The 21,786-nt window shown below is 42.6% G+C and overlaps 1 protein-coding gene across 1 annotated transcript in view; it reads left to right on the top strand.

Annotated features, from left to right (window-relative positions):
* Positions 1 to 21,786, top strand: part of LOC129695146 (GRB10-interacting GYF protein 2-like) — a 126,408-nt gene that overhangs the window by 51,029 nt on the left and 53,593 nt on the right. The window contains exons 8-14 of the mRNA XM_055631912.1: positions 1,633 to 1,744; positions 4,014 to 4,122; positions 7,411 to 7,451; positions 10,458 to 10,622; positions 16,618 to 16,841; positions 17,613 to 17,748; positions 20,606 to 20,800. Coding sequence (XP_055487887.1) covers positions 1,633 to 1,744; positions 4,014 to 4,122; positions 7,411 to 7,451; positions 10,458 to 10,622; positions 16,618 to 16,841; positions 17,613 to 17,748; positions 20,606 to 20,800 — 982 coding nt within the window. The remainder of the gene's footprint in view (positions 1 to 1,632; positions 1,745 to 4,013; positions 4,123 to 7,410; positions 7,452 to 10,457; positions 10,623 to 16,617; positions 16,842 to 17,612; positions 17,749 to 20,605; positions 20,801 to 21,786) is intronic.

Below are 21,786 nucleotides of genomic sequence, written 5' to 3'. Positions count from 1 at the left end.
TGCCCTGGAGAAGGCTCCGTCCCCAAAACTGCGGAGGTTGGATTTGTGGATGGAGAGGAGACCGGCGGCTGATGTGGATCTGAGGGACCGTGAGGGTTGGTAGGGGGAGAGGAGGTCAGTGAGATATGGGGGGGCCAGATGGTGGAGGGCTTTGTAGGTGAGGACCAGGATTTTGTAGGTGATCCGGTGGGAGATGGGAAGCCAGTGAAGTTGTTTGAGGACTGGAGTGATGTGATGCCAGGATTTGGTGTGGGTGATGAGTCGGGTGGGGCTGCGTTCTGGACCAGTTGGAGTCGGTTGATGTAGGTGGAGCTGATGCCAAGGAGAAGTGAGTTGCAGTAGTCCAGTCGGGAGGAGATGAAGGCATGGATGAGTCTTTCAGCAGCGGGAGGTGTGAGAGAGGGTCTGATTTTGGCGATGTTGCGGAGGTGAAAGAAGGAGGTTTTAATGACACGGCGGATGTGAGGCTCAAGGGAGAGGGTGGAATCAAAGATCACGCCAAGGTTGCGGGCCTGGGGAGATGGGGAGACAGTGATGCCGTCGATGGTGAGAGTGGGGTTATTGATTTTGCTGAGTGGGGCTTTGGAGCCTATGAGGAGGAATTCTGTTTTATCGCTGTTGAGTTTGAGGAAGTTATGTTGCATCCAGGTTTTTGTAATTACATCTGTAATTGTAATCTGGTGATAAGCCCTATTTTTGAGCTGTTGCTGTGCTTGTTTTGGTATTTGCACCCAACAATGTGCTTGTTTCATCGTGCAGATGGAACGCGGAGGATATCGTCCAGTGAGGAGGACAGTTTTTGCCCCTTGCATTTGAAGCTTGTTGTAGAGTTGCAACCAGCTAGTTACATAAGTTCTGGGAGCAGAATTAGGCCTAAATAGGCCATTATGTCTACTCCGCCATTCAATCATGGCTGATCTATCTCTCTCTCATCCCCATTCTCTTGCCTTCTCCCCATAACCCCTGGCACCCTTACTAATCAACCTGTCAACCCCTGCCGTTAAAATATACATTGACGGCCACCACAACCACCTGTGTCAATTAATTCCACAGATTCACCACCTAGTCAAAGAAATTCTTCCTCGTCTCCTTTCTAAAGGTACGTCCTTTTATTCTGAGACTATGGACTCGGGTCCTAGACTCTCCCATTAGTGGAAATATCCTCTCCACATTCACTCTATCCAGGCCTTTCACTCGGGCACGTGCCGTGAGTAATTACTCGGGAAAGGCAGTCAGTCGGCTTATTAAAAAAAATCTTAAACCACGCATGCGCAGATTGTTCTCTCCGTAAGCTGTCAGTCGACTTTTATAAAGTCTTCAAAAGACATATCTCTTAATAAAGTACCGTATTTCCTGGCAATGAAGCACCCCCCATTTTGAGTCGCTAAATTTTGAAAGAAGGCTGGCAGGACATAGAATTTCTCACGCTCAAAAAAATAAATAAAATAAAAATAAAGCCATGATCACATTGAAGGGAGGTGCTGGCTCGAAGGGCCAAATGGCCTACTCCTGCACCTATTGTCTATTGAAGTGAAGAATGTCCCAACACGATACCTGCAAGATAGAGCTTATCATTCGAAGCACTTATAAAATGGTGTTTTAACTGAGCCTTTTTTAATTAATCCTGTGCAGAGGAACTTTTCAATGTCTGTGAACAGCTCGGCAGTGATGAGGTTGATGGGGCGGGGAGGAACAGCCCCACCGGCAGGGGTAGTCCGAGGCCGAGGCGGTGCCAGGGGCCGAGGTAAGTCACTAAAACAGTTTCTACAAACTATAAACTCTTGAAGAATGAAGCAAATTAGGAAACTTGCTACCCAAGTTCAGGAATAGTCCACAACACCCATCATTCAATAAGTTTATCCATACACCTGATGTGGAAAAAAAAGTGATGGTAGAATCTGAGATGCAGGAGTTGGGTGTCCCAGCACATCATTTGCTAAAGGCTTGTTAACAGATTTTACAAGTGATTGGGGAAAAGTCAGTAATGTTATTCCTCGAGGAATTGATTACAAAATACGTTCTTGCCATAGAGGGAGTACAGAGAAGGTTCACCCGACTGATTCCTGGGATGTCAGGACTTTCATATGAAGAAAGACTGGATAGACTCGGCTTGTACTCGCTAGAATTTAGAAGATTGAGGGGAGGTCTTATAGAAACTTACAAAAGCTTTAAGGGGTTGGACAGGCTAGATGCAGGAAGATTTTCCCCGATGTTGGGGACGTCCAGGACAAGGAGTCACAGTTTAAGGATAAGGGGGAAATCCCTTAGGACCGAGGTGAGAAAAACATTTTTCACACAGAGGGTGGTGAATCTCTGGAACTCTGCCACAGAAGGTAGTTGAGGCCAGTTCATTGGCTATATTTAAGAGGGAGTTAGATGTGACCCTTGTGGCTAAAGGGATCAGGGGGTATGGAGAGAAGGCAGGGATGTGATACTGAGTTGGATGATCAGCCATGATCATATTGAATGGCGGTGCAGGCTCGAAGGGGCGAATGGCCTACTCCTGCACCTATTTTCTATATTTCTATCCTTCGTCATATAGGACATGGATGAAACTACATCTAGTGTATTCTGTACAGTATTGGCCTTGTTATTTAAGAAATATTACGAAAGATATAAATGCACTGGAAGCAATTCCGAGTGGTTTTATTGGGCTGATGTCTCAAATGGGAAGGTAGACCTATGAGGAAATGTTGGTCAGGTTAGGCTTGCGTGATGCAGCATGCTGAAGGGTTTGACAGGGTGCAAATGAAGAAGATGTTTTCTCTTGTGGAAAACTAAAATCAGAGGTCACTGCTTAAAAATAAATGATTTAAAGCAAGGCAAAATATTTGCTGAGAATTGAGTCTTTGGAACTTTCTTCAAAGGGCAGTGAAAGCAATATTTTTAAGGCAAAAATAAAGAATTCAGGATGAAAGGCGAGCTGTAGAGTTGAGCTTGCAATCAAAGCAGCCATGATCTTAATGGCAGTACTGGCTTAAAGTGTTGAAAGGCCTACTTCTAAATCGTTTACTTGTATACATATTTGTGTTTTCCAAAAGCAGTTTTTTGTTTTCCACAAGCTGTAATTACTGAATGGACCAATTAGCTTTAAATCAGAGATTCAGATTGTTAGCCATAGGTACAGTGATGCAGTGTGAAATGATGGTATATCTAGTTACAAATTACTCCATTGTTTTGTTTTAATTGTTTTTAGTAATAATTGCTTTTTAAATAATAATAAACTAAACTTCATGATAAGTTATTATTATTATTATTATTATCATTATTATTAACTAAAATAATAAAAGACGAAACTAGCGTCAATTCCCGGGATGGCGGGACTGTCATATGTTGAGAGAATGGAGCGGCTGGGCTTGTACACACTGGAATTTAGAAGGATGAGAGGGAATCTTATTGAAACATATAAGATTATTTTGGGATTGGAGACGCTAGAGGCAGGAAACATGTTCCCGATGTTGGGAGAGTCCAGAACCAGGGAGCCACAGTTTAAGAATAAGGGGTAGGCCATTTAGAACGGAGAAGAAGAAATACTTTTTCACCCAGAGAGTTGTGAAACTTTTTCACCCAGAGAGTTGTGAATCTGTGGAATTCTCTGCCTCAGAAGGCAGTAGAGGCCAATTCTTTGGATGCTTTCAAGAGAGAGTTAGATAGAGCTCTTAAAGGCAGCGGAATCGAGGGATATGGGGAGAAGGCAGGAACGGAGGACTGAGTATGGATAATCAGCCATGATCACAGTGAAAGGTGGTGCTGGCTCGAAGGGCCAAATGGCCTTCTCCTGCACCTGTTGTCTATAGCATGGGGCTTGGAATTCTGTTTGGTTTATGGTTCCGTCGATTGAGAAGCAGAATGTCTTTTTGTTGTAGTCATGTAGAGGCATAACACGACTTTAGAAGACCCGTTGGAGTCTCCTACTCAAGATAGTAAAGTATCTTTTTTCATTTGTGAATGAATGTGGACACATGGTGTTCGATGTCTCAGCATTCCCCACTTTGCATATGCTCCTTATACAGGCCGAGGAAGAGGGGAAAGCGGTTTTTACCAAAGAAGTTTTGAAGATGGAGAAGGGGGGTTTGGCCGTGGAGCTCGTGAAATGCTGCGGAGCCAGAGCTGGGAGGAAAGGTAAGTTTCGAAGGCGCTGTTTACGATGTGTGGATTAGACCTTTTATGACTAATCTCTGGGTAAGATCCTATTCTGTACATTCTTGGCTGGCTTGAAGAAGATAAGAAAAATTGTGCTTGGTCTTGAACACATGCACTTAAGTGAAAACCTCCCGCTTTTCAGTTTGTGGGATCTGCACGTTGCTGGCCAGATCAGCATTTATTCAGATTCAGATTCAGATTCAGATTCAATTTTAATTGTCATTGTCAGTGTACAGTACAGAGACAACGAAATGCATTTGGCATCTCCCTTGAAGAGCGACATAGCAAACGATTTGAATAAAAAAAAATAATAATAAGTTGGCAGTCACCGAGGTACGTTGTTTAGTAGAGTGACAGCCGCCGGAAAGAAGCTGTTCCTCGACCTGCTGGTTCGGCAACGGAGAGACCTGTAGCGCCTCCCGGATGGTAGGAGGGTAAACAGTCCATGGTTGTGGTGAGAGCAGTCCTTGGCGATGCTGAGCGCCCTCCGCAGACAGCGCTTGCTTTGGACAGACTCAATGGAGGGGAGCGTGGAACCGGTGATGCATTGGGCAATTTTCACCACCCTCTGCAATGCCTTACGGTCAGAGACAGAGCAGTTGCCATACCATACTGTGATGCAGTTGGTAAGGATGCTCTCGATGGTGCAGCGGTAGAAGTTCATCAGGATCTGAGGAGACAGATGGACCTTCTTCAGTCTCCTCAGGAAGAAGAGACGCCTATTATTGCCTATCCCTCCGTGCCTTTGAGCATGTGGTGGGTCACTGTCATGACCTGAGCCAGCCCTCCTCACTAACCAAAATCTTTCCTGCATCCCCAGCTTCTTGTCAAAGACAAGGAAGTACAAGGACATACCAGTAGAATAGAGATGAGGAGGAATTTCTTTACCAGAGGGTGGTGAATCTAGAATTCATTGCCACAAATGGCGGTGGGGGTCAAGTCATTGTTTATTTTTATAACGGAGATTAATAGGCTCTTAATTAGTTACATAGATACATAGAAAATAGGTGCAGGAGTAGAGGCCATTCGGCCCTTCGAGCCTGCACCGCCATTCAATATGATCATGGCTGATCATCCAACTCGGTATCCCATACCTGCCTTCTCTCCATACCCCCTGATCCCTTTAGCCACAAGGACCACATCTAACTCCCTCTTAAATATAGTCAATTAACTGGCCTCAACTACCGTCTGTGGCAGAGAGTTCCAGAGATTCACCACTCTCTTTGTGTGAAAAATGTTTTTCTCATCTCGGTCTTAAAGGATTTCCCCCTTATCCTTAAGCTGTGACCCCTTGACCTGGACTTCCCCAACATCGGGAACAATCTTCCTGCATCTAGCCTGTCCAACCCCTTAAGAATTTTGTAAGTTTCTATAAGATCCCCCCTCAATCTTCTAAATTCTAGCGAGTACAAGCCCAGTCTACCCAGTTTTTCTTCATATGAAAGTCCTGACATCCCAGGAATCAGTCGGGTTGAGTGGACATGGAGAGGATATTTTCAACAGTGGGGGATTCTAGGACCAGAGAGCTCATCCTCAGAATAATCGGACAAAACTTTATAATTAATAGGTTTTTGGTTAGTTGAGTGAACATGGGGTGAGGTTGTTTTCAACCGTGGAGAAATCTACAACTAGAGAGCACGGCCTCGAAATAACAGGACAAAACTTTAGAATGGAGATGAGGAGGAATAAATTCAGCCACAGGGTGGTGAATATATGGTATTCATTGCCACACGTGCCTGTGGAGGCCGTCATTGTGTATTTTTAGAGCAGAGAGTAATAGGTTCTTGATTGGTAAGAGCTTCAAAGGCTACGAGGTGAATGAAGTTGAGAGGGAAAACATAGATCAGTCATGATCGAATGGCGGAGCAGCCTCAATGGGCCGAATGTCCAAACTCTGCCGTATGCCTTATCAATTTATGTTAGTGGTGTTAAATAAGAAATGGTAATTATATGAAGGGGATGCATCCTTGAACTTTGGAATATAAATGTGTGAAGGTGTAATCTCCTGTTAATATTTTCTATCTTAAATGAGTTCCTGCTGCGACAATGATTTTAACAAGGCTGCAGCCATGGTTACCGTAAGATGATTGTGGGTCTTTCAAGTGCAGCCTTGATGGCAGTGTTGATTTCTTAGTGGTGTTAGGTTTTCAGACCAGCTGTGAAGAAGGAATGAAAGATATGCCTGCGATGATAGTGTGTGATTAGGAGGGGGTCATTAATTGCACACGATGGGAAAGTCATCATTGTGAATAGAAGTTGTCAATGTAACCTTGGTGTATTGGGTTGGCAATGTAACCTAAGTAACCTTGGTGCTTTGCTTCAGTCGTCGATTTCATCGGTGCATTGTACCTATGCTGACTGATAGTGCAGGAATTAAGCCTGCTGGATAGCTTGATTACTGTCATTCTTGTCATGGCCCTGTCCCACTTAGGAAACCTGAACGGAACCCTCTGGAGACTTTGCGCCCCACCCAAGGTTTCTGTGCGGTTCCCGGAGGTTGCAGGTGGTTGCCGGAGGTTGCAGGTAGTGGAAGCAGTTACGGAGACTGACAAAAACCTCCGGCGGGCGCTAACAAGTCCCGCGGCAATTTGAAGCCGCGCCGGGCGATGATGTACGGCCCCGCTCCAGGTAATTTTCAACCCTGCAACTGGCGGGAGAAGTCGCACGTTTTCTCCACGTGCTCCAATTTCTCCCACATGCCAAAGACATGCAGGTTTGTAAGTTAATTGGCTTCTGTAAATTGTCCCTAGCGTGTAGGATGGAACAAGTGTATGGATGATCGCTGGTCGATGTGGACTCGGTGAGCCAATAGGCTTTTTCAACGCTGTATCTAAACTAAAGAAAGTGTGATGAAAAAATTCACGAAATACATCTCTAGTCAAGGGATGAAAAGTAAAAAAAAAATGTAATTGAGAGCGAAGGTATAGGATGCAAAGCTATAAAACTAGTGCCATGTGGTATAAATAAAACTCCGTTTTTGGGTTCAGTATATCATATTGTTTGGGGTCCTATTTCAAGGACGGTTGCATTGCTGTGAGCTAGAAATTCTCTGTCATGATACGAGGGCTATGCGGGTTTATTTCTAGGAGAGCTTAAAAACTGGAGATGATCCTTTCTTGAAGCTTGGTTGCCAATCAAAAATTTAAAAAAAAAATATTCATTCATTGAAGGTGGGCTTTGCTAACTTTCATAGTTAATCCCCAAAACTACCCTCCACTTTCTCCTGTTTAAAGTACATGTTTTCTAACCTGTGGTTCCTTCTTGCAGGGGTGACAGAAGATTTGAGAAGCCTGGCCGTAGAGAAGGAGGTATGATTCAAAGATTTAGGGACGATTATGGTCAAATTTTAAAATGCTGTTGTGGTATTACAGTGGTGATTAGAAGCTAATGCTAACTTTTGCTCAACTGTCTTTTGGGCAAACTAATAGTATGAGCGTATTACTCTATTTAAGTGTGCTAATCAGGCAACTTATACCCTTGGGAAGAATGCTAACCCTGACAATATTTATATATTTTTAAATTTTTTAAATAATTTTATTTATTAGAAGTAGTGTATATTATAATAATATAATATCCAACATGTAGAGGAACCAACGAGAGAGCAGGTTATTCTAGACTGGGTATTGAGTAATGAGGAAGGGTTAGTTAGCAGTCTTGTTGTGCGTGGCCCCTTGGGCAAGAGTGACCATAATATGGTTGAGTTCTTCATTAGGATGGAGAGTGACATCGTTAATTCAGAAACAAAGGTTCTGAACTTAAAGAAAGGTAACTTTGAGGGTAACAGACGTGAATTGGCCAAGATAGACTGGCGATTGATTCTTAATGGGTTGACGGTGGATATGCAATGGAAGGCATTTAAAGACTACATGGATGAACTACAACAATTGTTCATCCCAGTTTGGCAAAAAAATAAATCAGGGAAGGTAGTGCATCCGTGGATAACAAGGGAAATCAAGGATAGTATCAAAACAAAAGATGAAGCGTACAAATTAGCCAGAAAAAGCAGCCTACCAGAGGACTGGGAGAAATTCAGAGACCAGCAGAGGAGGACAAAGGGCTTAATTAGGAAAGGGAAAATAGATTATGAAAGAAAACTGGTAGGGAACATAAAAACTGACTGCAAAAGCTTTTATAGATATGTGAAGAGAAAAAGATTAGTTAAAACAAATGTAGGTCCCTTGCAGTCAGAAACGGGTGAATTGATCATGGGGAACAAGGACATGGCAGACCAATTGAATAACTACTTTGGTTCTGTCTTCACTAAGGAAGACATAAATAATCTGCCGGAAATAGCAGGGGACCGGGGGTCAAATGAGATGGAGGAACTGAGTGAAATCCAGGTTAGCCGGGAAGTGGTGTTGGGTAAATTGAATGGATTAAAGGCCGATAAATCCCCAGGGCCAGATAGGCTGCATCCCAGAGTACTTAAGGAAGTAGCCCCAGAAATAGTGGATGCATTAGTGATAATTTTTCAAAACTCTTTAGATTCTGGAGTAGTTCCTGAGGATTGGAGGGTAGCTAATATAACACCACTTTTTAAAAAAGGAGGGAGAGAGAAAATGGGGAATTACAGACCAGTTAGTCTAACGTCGGTAGTGGGGAAACTGCTAGAGTCAGTTATTAAAGATGGGATAGCAGCACATTTGGAAAGTGGTGAAATCATTGGACAAAGTTAGCATGGATTTATGAAGGGTAAATCATGTCTGACGAATCTTATAGAATTTTTCGAGGATGTAACTAGTAGCGTGGATAAGGGAGAACCAGTGGATGTGGTGTATCTGGACTTCCAGAAGACTTTCGACAAGGTCCCACATAAGAGATTAGTATACAAACTTAAAGCACACGGTTTTGGGGGTTCAGTATTGATGTGGATAGAGAACTGGCTGGCAGACAGGAAGCAAGGAGTAGGAGTAAACGGGTCCTTTTCACAATGGCAGGCAGTGACCAGTGGGGTACCGTAAGGCTCAGTTCTGGGACCCCAGCTATTTACGATATATGTTAATGATTTGGACGAGGGAATTGAATGCAACATCTCCAAGTTTGCAGATGACACGAAGCTGGGGGCAGTGTTAGCTGTGAGGAGGATGCTAGGAGGCTGCAAGGTGACTTGGATAGACTGGGTGAGAGGGCAAATGCATGGCAGATGCAGTATAATGTGGATAAATGTGAGGTTATCCACTTTGGTGGCAAAAACAGGAAAGTAGATTATTATCTGAATGGTGACCGATTAGGAAAGGGGGAGATGCAACGAGACCTGGGTGTCATGGTACACCAGTCATTAAAAGTAGGCATGCAGGTGCAGCAGGCAGTGAAGAAGGCGAATGGTATGTTAGCATTCATAGCAAAAGGATTTGAGTATAGGAGCAGGGAGGTTCTACTGCAGTTGTACAGGGTCTTGGTGAGACCACACCTGGAGTATTACGTACAGTTTTGGTCTCCTAATCTGAGGAAAGACATTCTTGCCATAGAGGGAGTACAGAGAAGGTTCACCAGACTGATTCCTGGGATGTCAGGACTTTCATATGAAGAAAGACTGGATAGACTCGTTTTGTACTCGCTAGAATTTAGAAGATTGAGGGGGGATCTTATAGAAACTTACAAAATTCTTAAGGGGTTGGACAGGCTTGATGCAGGAAGATTGTTCCCGATGTTGGGGAAGTCCAGAACAAGGGGTCACAGTTTAAGGATAAAGGGGAAATCTTATAGGACCGAGATGAGGAAAACTTTTTTCACACAGAGAGTGGTGAATCTCTGGAATTCTTTCCCGCAGAAGGTAGTTGAGGGCAGTTCATTGGCTATATTTAAGAGGGAGTTAGATGTGGCCCTTGTGGCTAAAGGGATCAGGCGGTATGGAGAGAAAGCAGGTACAGGATACTGAGTTGGATGATCAGCCATGATCATATTGAATGGCTCGAAGGGCCGAATGGCCTACTCCTGCACCTATTTTCTATGTTTCTGTGTTTCTAAGCCAAAAATAACATCATACATTTCTTGTACCACTTCACATTTTAAACTTTAAAAAGAAGAAAAGTAAAGAGAGTGAAATAGGATAGTAAGTGTGTGAAAGAGTGATCAAAAGAGACCCTTAGACACAAAAAATTCAAAAAAGAGTTAAGACGTAAGCCATAGAAAAAGAAAAAGTGAAAAAGAAAACAGAAGATATATTAAAAGTAAAAAAAAGAGATATACCAACTTCGTATTTTTCCCTTCCCCTCACCAGGTCCTGAAACCATTTATTTTCAGAAATCTGTTGCACCTTATACTTGTCTTGTTCTCCAACTTCTCCCTCCCTTTCTTCTCTTTTCCTCAAGTAGTGTTTGACGAAGTGGCCCCAACGACGCGCAAGCAGGATTTTGCTCGTTCCGACAGTGAGAACTGGCGAGCCATCCGTGAGGAGCAGAACGGCGAAGATGATGACGGAGGCTGGAGAACAGCTGGCGTACGAAGAGAAGGTGACCGGTGGCGACCCCCAAGCCCAGGTAACTCAGCAAAAAGTTTATGTCCACTTATGCAATGGCCTAAAAAAAAAAAAACACCATTGGCCCATTGAAGGGGCAATGAAGGAGGTTGGGTGCGGGAGGCTCGGTTTTCTAATGCTCAGAACTTTGACTGAAAATAAATTCAGATTCAGATTCAATTTTAATTGTCATTGTCAGTGTACAGTACTAAAGTACTAGAAATTGTGAAAGTCTGGATAAAAATGGACAGTAAGTAGTAAGCAAGTTTTATTTATATAGCACGTTTTAAGTCAACTCGCATTGACACCAAAGTGCTTTACATAAAATAGATAATAAGTTTCCATACAAACCAGAGAAAATGTTAAAAAAAATAAAGAAAATGGACACAACACATTATAGAGTTCAACACAAATGTCCCCCCCCCACAGCAGAATCAAAAATTTCCACAGTGGGGGAAAGGCACCAGAAAGTTAAGTCCTCTTCCTCTGTGAAACACCCGAGGACAGGACAGGTTTGGAGGGATATGGACCAAACGCGGGCAGGTGGGACTAGTGCAGCTGGGGCATGTTGGGCCGGTGTGGGCAAGTTGGTCCGAAGAGCCTGTTTCCACTCCCATCACTCTTAAAAATGCTCAATGCACCTGCAAGAAGGAGGTGTGGGGGGGGGGGGGAAGGGAGAACATTTAAAATTTAAAGACCGAGCTTTGCATTATTCTCTCGTTCTAATGCACAGAAAGAAAGGTGGCAGAGAACAAGACAGAAGGCAGGAGAGATTAATGGGAAGCAGGATGATGCAAGGTTATCTTAAGAGATGAAAGCTGAACAAGCCAAAATGGCAGGCTGGTAGTCCGGTATTGTTGAAAGCAAATGTCTACATCTTGGTGGCTTGTTTTTCTCTCACCCACCCCCTGCACTCTTGTCTATCTTGTCTAGATGTAGACCACTTTCTAAATCTTTTCGTTTCGTGGTATAGTGGTCTCCTCCTGCACCTATTTTCTATGTTTCTATGAAGCTAGTGGAGTCAATGAATATGGGGAGAAACATAGAAAATAGGTGCAGGAGTAGGCCATTCGGCCCTTCGAGCCTGCACCGCCATTCAATATGATCATGGCTGATCATCCAACTCAGTATCCTGTACCTGCCTTCTCTCCATACCCCCTGATGCCTTTAGCCACAAGGGCCACATCTAACTCCCTCTTAAATATAGCCAATGAACTGTGGCCTCAACTACCTTCTGTGGCAATGACAATTAAATGTATCTTGTATCTTGTTGGCAGAGAATTCCACAGATTCACCACTCTGTGTGTGTGTAAAAAAATGATTTCTCATCTCTATCCTAAAAGACTTCCATCTTATTCTTAAACTGTGTGTGTGGCCCCTTGTTCTGGACTTCCCCAACATCGGGAACAATCTTCCTGCATCCAGCCTGTCCAACCTCTTAAGAATTTTGTACGTTTCTATAAGATCCCCCCTCAATCTTCTAAATTGATGACGATATTGGAGAAGGCAGGCACGGGTTACTGATAGGGGATGATCAGCCATGATCACAATGAATGGCTGCGCTGGCTCGAAGGGCCGAATGGCCTCCTCCTGCACCTATTTTCTATGTTTCTATATGAGCAGTGTTGGGTCCTTGTAAAGCACTTGATTGTTTAAAAACAATTAGAATTGAACAGATTAACATTTAAAAAACTGATAATTAACATTTAAAAAAATTTGATTATTTTCTTGCAACATATTTAAAATATTCTTGTTTAATATTTTTTTATTTGAGTAATTTATCTTCCATTGCAGATGGATGAACAATTTTCTCAGAATTGTGAGTCTTAAGAATTTCTTGAGCCGAAAGCTGCAGAGGCTGAATCCTAGGTTGAATTCTAAGCTGTGTTCATTTTTGTTATTAGGAAGGGAATCGAGAGTTTGGGGGATAGTGCAAGGAAGTTGAATCAGCTATGTTCCTAGGTGCCAATTGTTTTATCCCAGTCCCTATTTCTTATTTTCTTGCCCTTTGGCATTTTAAAGCTTTTCCTGTATTCAGTTGGATCTCAACCCTGCTCCTGAACTGACTTGGACTCTCACATTTCACGGCAGATGTGCAAACGTTTATGACTTTGATTTCAGTTTCTGAATGTGGGTAGTATTGATCAGATATGCCAGCGATGTAAAGTAAAACCAGCCCAACAAGTCTGGAAGAATGCAATGTGACCAGTTAAGGAATGAAAAAGATTAAGGGCTATTAAACTTTGGAAAAATTCATGTTCGAGAAGGAACTGCAGACGCTAGAAAATTGAAGGTAGACAAAAATGCTGGAGAAACTCAGCGGGTGAGGCAGCATTTATGGAGCGAAGGAAATAGGCAACATTTCGGGTCGCGACCCTTCTTCAGTCTGAAGAAGGGTCTCGACCCTAAATGTCGCCTATTTTCTTTGCTTCATAGATGCTGCCTCACATGTTGAGTTTCTCCAGCATTTTTGTCTACCTTGGAAAATTTCATGTTCACAGGCCGAGAGGTGAGTGAGTGGTTGGGGATAGGTTGGAAGAATGGAGAATGGAAGAGCATGTTTAGCTAGGAATTTTAGTAGGCGTAGTTGGTGCAAATACCACGTGATTATTTGAAGTTGATGCAAACCAATAATAAGGAAATACGCAAAGAAACTTGCAGAATGCGGAAGTGTTAAGTTTAAAAATACTTGGAATGCTAATACAAATGAGAAAAGTATGCGCTTAAAGGTACAAGAGATTGCAAGAATTTAAAATAACTTGAGAAACAGCTTGGCAACAGGCCCTTCGGCCCACCGAGTCCCTGCTGACCACCTGATCACACCAGTTTTGTTATCCCACTTTTGCATCTACTCACTACAACTCTAGACGCAGTTTACAGAGGCCAATTAACCTGTAAACCCGCACGTGTTTGGGATGTGGGAGGATACCCACGTGGTCACAGGGAAGCTCCACGTGCAAACTCCACACTGACAGCAGCCGAGGTCAGGATGGAACACGGGTCCCTAGAGCTGTGAGGCAGCAGCCCTACCAGCTGCGTCACCGTGTCTCTCTCTCCAACTTCTACAAAGGAGATGAGATTAGTGAAGGTATGGAAGTAGCTAATAGCTAAATTAAATTAGTTGTACACTTATGAACATGGCTTGTTACAGAGCCAATCCAGGAAAAACTCAGCATATAAAATTGGCAATTAGTGTAGGAGGCTTGGTGCTTAAATGAGGCTGAATTGAATGGCAGCGTGGGTGGAATAGGATTTATCTGCAGGTTGAGGAGACGAAGCGAGTGTTCTTGTCCGTGGTGGTTGTGGATGCGGTGAGGGGAATGCCTGTTGCATTCGAATGGCAAGTCAGCTTTTAAGGAAACTAGTCCGCAAAGTTGTGTTTATAGCTCATGAAATACTCAAATTGAGGGGCAATTTGTCCACGGATTTACAAAACAGTAATACCAGATTAAGGAGGACATTAATATCCTTAACAAGTAACAAGTAGAATGGATAAGGGAGAGCCAGTGGATGTTGTGTATTTGGACTTTCAAAAAGCCTTTGACAAGGTCCCACACGAGATTAGTGTGCAAAATTAGAGCACATGGTATTGGCGGTAGGGTATTGTCATGGATAGAGAACTGGTTGGCAGACAGGAAGCAAAGAGTAGGAATTAACGGGCCCGTTTCAGAATGGCAGGCAGTGACTAGTGGGGTACCGCAAAGCTCAGTTGGGACCCCAGTTATTTGCAATATATATTAACGATTTAGACGAAGGAAATAAATGTAACATCTCCAGGTTTGACACAAAGCTGGGTGGCAGCGTGAGCTGCGAGGAGGTTGCTATGAGGATGCAGGGTGACTTGGATAGAATTGGTGAGTGGGAAGATGCATGGCTGATGCAGTATAATGTGGATAAATGTGAGGTTATCCACTTTGGTGGCAAGAACAGGAAGGAAGATTATTATCTGAATGGTGTCAGATTAGGAAAAGGAGAGGTGCAACGAGACCTGGGTGTCCTTGTACATAAGTCAATGAAAGTAAGCAAGCAGGTACAGCAGGCAGTGAAGAAAGCCAATGGCATGCTGGCCTTTGTTGCGAAAGGATTTGAGTTTAGGAGCAAGGAGCTCCTGCAGTTGTACTGGGCCCTGGTGAGACCACACCTGTAGTATTGTGTGCCGTTTTGGTCTCCTAATTTGAGGAAGGACATTATTGCTATTGACGGGGTGCAGCACAGGTTAATTCCCAGGATGGCGGGACTGACATATGATGAAAGAATAGGTCAACTGGGCTTGTACTCACTGGAATTTAGAAGGATGAGAGGGGATCTTCGAGAAACATATAAAATTCTTAAGGGATTGGACAAACTAGATGCAGGAAAAATGGTCAGCAAAAAGAGTCCAGAACCAGGGATCACAGTTTAAGGATAAAGGGTAGGCCATTTAGAACTGAGATGAGGAAAAATTTTTCACCCAGTTGCGAATCTATGGAATTATCTGCCACAGAAAGCAGTGGAGGCCAATTCACTGATGTTTTCAAGAGAGAATTTGATTTAGCTCTTAGGGCTAAAGGAATCCAGGGATGTGGGGGGAAAAGCAGGAACGGTGTACTAATTTTGGATGATCAGTCAATATTGAATGGCGGCGCTGGCTCGATGGGCAGGATTGCCTACTCCTGCATCTATTTTTTATGTTTCTTAAAGACATTCATGCAATGTATACTTGGCTGACATTATTTTTGATGAGATGCCAAATGAAAACATATGGAGGAGAAAATCACCATGTATTTTTCCATCAACATGCAGAAATAAAACATGATTGATTGGTGGGAAGCAGGGTCCCTTAAGATACATATACGAGTTAAAAGTAGGTTAATGTCTTTTTTGCTATTTATTTATGACTCTATGTGAAATTAGTTCAGGTAGCCTTTTTCAGTATTTGATAGACTCGGACCAGTACTAGCATAACTTGACGTTTGGTTTGAAATATTATCTTGAGATTATGTACAGGTATAAAATGTGGCAAAATTCACCATGATAAAGTGCTTGCTGGTTGACTTGAATATTACACTGGAACACAAATTAAAAACACAGGTAGGCTTGTGGTCCCTTGATCCTGATATGTCATTCAGCAAGATACAGGTCCATCCTATGCCTCAAGCACATTTCAAGCACAGTCCTAATTTCAAAATCGCTTGGTGTCTCAGCGTCAACTAATATGCTCAGCATCTGAACATCCATTGATCTTGCATTGGCGAAGAGGCAGCTATAACCCCGATCTAGCTCACTCTGTTCCTGCCTTGATGTTGGTGACACAATGGCGGAGGAGGTTTAGCCTATCTCTGTATTTAGAGCACTGCATTTATTTCCATGCTTTCACTGGTACGTTGCTCTTGCCACAAACGTGGAATTTTCACCCTGATCCCCTCTGCTATTGATTTTAAGACTCCTCAAAATCCAACTCTTTGATCACGTTTTAGTCGTTTCAAATTTCTTTAGGTGACTGTCAGAATGATCCCATGAGCTGTGGAATTTTTCACCATGTTAATGGTCTGATAATGAATGTAAAGTGTCTTGTACTTGCTACTCCAACACTGGGAATCTTTCATGAGACAGTACAGAAGGTAGTATATTTGGCTTCATTCCTGCTGTTCTGTCATTCGAAGCTGACACTCCATGTCACTACAGTTAATCGTTTTTTTTAGTTTTTTTTTAATAAAGCAATATTGCCATTCTGAGCAATTTGTATCTATGTTTGATTGACACTAAATTCTGAGTAACTCGGGGTCAGGCAGCATCCCTGGAGAAAATGGACAAAGGTGAAAAAAAAGGTGATGTTTTGGGTCTGGACTCTTCATCAGATTATTGTATCTAGTTTGCTGGGCTTACATGGTGGAGGCAGTTAAAGAGGCAGTCAAGTTTCTGTCGGCTCTGGTAGGGAGAAGAATTTTAAGCCTCCTCTTGGTTTTGGTTGTGAAGTGTTTGTTGGTCTCCTGTGCCTCGTGCGATGTGATGGTTGTAACTCCCGTCTGTTATTGCAGATGGTCCTCGCTCCGCAGGCTGGAGGGACCATGTTGATCAGCAGCGGCGGCGGCGCTTTGACTTTGACTTTCGGGACCGAGATGAGGAGCGTTCATACAGGAGGGGCAGGACGGGCAGTGGCAGCTACGAAGATGAGAAGGATAATTTGCCCGAATGGTGCCTGGAAGATGCAGAAGAGGAAATGGGAACGTTTGATTCATCTGGGGCTTTTATGTCATTGAAGGTGAGGAGTCATTGCTCTGAAGTAAGATGGGCTACAGAATAGAAGATGTAGTTTTGTGTTGAACCAAGGAACTGCAGATACTAATTTACAAAATAAAGACAGTGCTGTGGTAATTCAGTGGGGAAAGTAGTATCTCTAGAGAACATGGATAGGTGATCTTGTCCTTGAGACTCTTGAAAGGCGCCCATAAATAACATTTATTATTATCTTTCGGGTCTGAAGAAGGGTCCAAACCTGAAAGGTCACCTATCCATGTTCTTCAACTACCCGCTGAGTAATGCCCTTGTCCCACTTAGGAAAACTGAACGGAAACCTCTGGAGACTTTGTGCCGCACCCAAGGTTTCCGTGCGGTTCCCGGAGGTTGCCGGTAGTGGAAGCAGGAAGGGAGACTGACAAAAACCTCCGGGAATCGCACGGAAACCTTGGGTGGGGCACAAAGTCTCCAGAGGCTTCTGTTCGGGTTTCCTAAGTGGGACAGGGGCATTAGTTCAACGCTTTGCTTTTTTAATCATGTTGTAGTAATAATCCAGTAATGACTTAGCCTACCTACCTGGAGATGCATGGACATGTGGCTATGTGGTCTATGCAATCAGTGTAATGAAATACTTAGAAACACAAATGCTGGAGTAAAACTCAGCGGGACAGGCAGCATCACTGGGTGACGTTTCGGGTCGAGACACTTCTGCGGACATTTACTCCTGGTCATTCAACTCTTCAGTCCTGTTATTTATTTATTTTTTACCCTGACATTCATTAATTGGTTTAAACAGAAGGGTTCCAAGGAGCCAATTCCTGAAGAGCAGGAGCTGGAGTTCAGAGGAGTGGATGAATTGGACGAACGGCCAGATAACGAATATGATATGGAATATTATAAGGAATCTGATAGGACGGAAAATGGTGAAACAGGTAACTTTTTTTTTAACCTCATTTAATCTCCGTGCCATTCATGTCTTCGGACACTGCCAACCTGTTTGGTGGTGCGTTAGTTTTGCATATATCATACAAACATTAACAAATGAATTGAAAATAAAATAAAATGTGAGTTATTGGAAATGACTCATGATCTAAAATGCCAGAGATACTGGGGTCAGACAGCATGTGTAGACCAGTACTTTAACAAATGTGTTTCTACAATTATGGATCGAGGGTTTCCAGTGTTTTCTACTATTTTTAAATGTTCTGACTCTTAAGACGGTGAATTTCCTCCGCGTGCATGAGTACACAGGAATGCATCCTTGGGAGACGGGAGGAGAATTGCAAATGTGTAGTATCACGGCCATCCAGTCATAGTCATGCAGCACGGAAACGGGCCCTTCGACCCAACTTGCCGATGTCGAGTAAGGTGCCCTATCTACACGCGTCCCACTTGCCTGCGTTTGCCCCATATTCCTCCAAACCTTTCCTACCCATGTACTTGTCCAAATGCCTTATATTTGTTCTACTGCAGTTGTACAGGGTCTTGGTGAGACCACACCTGGAGTATTGCGTACAGTTTTGGTCTCCAAATCTGAGGAAGGACATTATTGCCATAGAGGGAGTGCAGAGACTGTTCACCAGACTGATTTCTGGGATGTCGGGACTGTCTTATGAAGAAAGACTGGATAGACTTGGTTTATACTCTCTAGAATTTAGGAGATTGAGAGGGGATCTTATAGAAACGTACAAAATTCTTAAGGGGTTGGACATGCTAGATGCAGGAAGATTGTTCCCGATGTTGGGGAAGTCCAGGACAAGGGGTCACAGCTTAAGGATAAGGGGGAAATCCTTTAAAACCGAGATGAGAAGAACTTTTTTCACACAGAGAGTGGTGAATCTCTGGAACTCTCTGCCACAGAGGGTAATTGAGGCCAGTTCATTGGCTATATTTAAGAGGGAGTTAGATGTGGCCCTTGTGGCTAAGGGGATTAGGGGGTATGGAGAGAAGGCAGGTATGGGATACTGAGTTGGATGATCAGCCATGATCATATTGAATGGCGGTGCAGGCTCGAAGGGCCGAATGGCCTACTCCTGCACCTAATTTCTATGTTTCTATTTATTTATTCTATTATTTATTTTGAACAGAATAAAAGAATAAAAAGCAAGTGTGAAACAGCATACAAAAAACAAAACAAAAATATTTATAAAGTGTCATAAACAATATCTAGAAATAAATGAAATCATATGTGTCTGAAAAGGAGCAGGAAGAAGCCAAAGCTTATTAATTCCCACCCCTTATTCAACTGTTTGTAATTATCTTATACAAATTTAGCAGCTATATGTACACCAGCCACTATATGTACACCAAATTATTTACATTTGAACACTAATCAAATATTTACAAAGCCATACAAAAAAGAATAAGATAAGAAAAACCCCTCGTATACTATACAGTATCTTAGTGATATTTACAACCCATCACTCTATAATCACCCTTCCCAATACAATCAGTATAACAAATATCCCACTCACAATCACCTATCCTCATCCCAATATCCTTTTATTTTAATTTTATTTTTTTGTCCCTTTTATTTTATTAGAAGTAAGTACAGTCATATGGCACCAAAGTGCCTAATATATATTTTCATAATACATTTTATGTACAACTTCTTTTTTTTTTTTTTTGTTACATTGAAAAAAGATTAGAATAAGAAAAATAAGTTAGATAGAAGGATGGATAGAAAGATGTGAAATATATAGTGTGTGAAGAAAGAAAACAAGTAAATGAAGAAAGTTGAGAGAGAAAATAGAGAAAAGAAAATAAAATAAAATAAAAAAGAAAAGGAGATCATTATTTATAATCTTGACCAACCCCCGTCCAGTCCTGAAACAGTTATTTTACAATTGTGCTGCACCATATGATTAAAAAAAAACGACGAATGGAGACCAACTCGTTATCCTTTTAAACAAGTGTGTTTGTACATCTTTTTAAACTGAATTATGTTTGTGCTAAGTTTTATCTCCTTTTAAATGTTATAAACATTTGAGGGCGGATCTTATGCCCCCAAGTGAAAATAAGATGGAGAATAGAAAATGGGACTCCAGTAGGAAAATAGACATGCAAGTGCTGAATACCAGAGACTTCTTGACATGCGTGAACAATTTATAATGTACTCAATGATAATTTGCTGGATTTTCATGATATAAATAGCTCTGAGGTTATATGTTGGCAGTACTAGGTTTCCTGCTGCGCCTGGTTGCTGATCATGCCTTTAAGTGCATCTCCATTCCTTGTATATTTTGAATTCTGTTAATGACCCCTTACTGACCACCCCATTTAGAGTCTGCAGTTCAAGGAGGACAGTAAAAAAAAAGTGTCAATTGGTAAGTTCCTTACCCAAAAGTCTAAATCATCAGTCTGAAGAAGGGTCCAGACCCAAAACATATCCTATCCTTGTTCTCCTGAGATGCTGCCTGACCTGCTGAGTTACTCCAGCACTTTTGTCTCTTCAGTCAAGAAGAGAACATACAAACTCCACACGGACAGCAAAGGTACACAAAAATGCTGGAGAACTCAGCGCGTGCAGCAGCATCTATGGAGCGAAGGAGAAAGGCAACATTTCGGACTGAAACCCTTCTTCAGACACAGACAGCACCCGGGTCAGTGTTGAACCCAGGTCACTGGCGCTGTGAGGCAGCAACTCTACCACTGCGCCACTGTACCGCCTTAACAATCATGAGCAGCCCCATGTCACTTTATAAATTAAATGTGTGATTGGAAGCAGTAGTTTTAAGTTGTTTCTTTAGTGTTTGGTACCCGAATAACCTTGCTGTCCGTCCGACATAGACAGAACAGATCTGCTAACCGAAGCATACAACGGCAAGACCTCACCATCGTGTTCGTCATCCTCTCCGTCGGAGTCCCAGCCACAGGAGGTGTTCCTTCCGGTACCTGAAGAATGTGAGGCTGTGCTGCATCGAGCTGAAGCAGAGCTGACAGATTCTGTGTCAGACGCCCAAGGACACAACAAACCTGTAGATGGTACGGAAATCTCATAATTGTCTCTTGTTAATCACTCATGTGAACCATTGTGGAAATCTGAGGAATTATGCAATTATAATCGGAACCCATCCATGTGAGTCTCAGTAATTACTATAAGGGGAATAGGATAAGGGAAAAATCTTTTAGGACCGAGATGAGGAAAACATTTTTCACACTGAGAGTGGTGAATCTGTGGAATTCTCTGCCACAGAAGGTAGTTGAGGCCACAGTTCATTGGCTATATTTAAGAGGGAGTTAGTTATGGCCCTTGTGGCTAAAGGGATCAGGGGGTATGGAGAGAAGGCAGGTACAGGATACTGAGTTGGATGATCAACCATGACCATATTGAATGGCGGTGCAGGCTCGAGGGGCCGAATGGCCTACTCCTGCACCTATTTTCTATGTTTCTATACTGTATTTTAAACCGTTAACTTCAGTCCTGATTTTAATAAATACAACAGTTAAAATAATTTTAAAAACTGCTAACCAATTCAAAGGGAAAAAATCTATAAAATGCTTCAACCCAGAACATTGTGAAAAAAAGTTCAAACAATTTCAATGGGGGAAAAAAAACTACAAAATGTTTCAACCTAGTATATTGTAAATAAAAATGCTGACCAATTCAAACGGGTAAAACTACAAAATGCTTCATCCCAGAACATTGTAAAAAGAAATGAGTGCACACATACATTTTAAATGAGTATCAATGTTAAATTTTACTTCCCCCCCCCCTAAGGTTAGAGTTTTGATTCTTCTACTTGGATATTCCAAATGCCTCTAATATTCCAGGGAGTGCTTATATAAAGCGATGGTTGGTGCTGCTTTTCAGTCCTATGAAGCAACTCGGTTCGCCTGCCTTGATCTAGATATTTGGGGTTCAGCCCTGGAGTTGAAAGGGTGTGGCTAGACAGCTGTATTTTCATCGAGCAATGAGCCCTGGGCCTACTTACACCACATGTGGGAAAACCAACTGCTCCGTTTCTTAC

Source organism: Leucoraja erinacea, unplaced genomic scaffold, assembly GCF_028641065.1.
Source record: "Leucoraja erinacea ecotype New England unplaced genomic scaffold, Leri_hhj_1 Leri_95S, whole genome shotgun sequence".
NCBI lineage: Eukaryota > Metazoa > Chordata > Chondrichthyes > Rajiformes > Rajidae > Leucoraja > Leucoraja erinaceus.
Note: the sequence above shows the minus strand (reverse complement) of the source record. Positions and strands in the feature narration are given on the sequence as shown.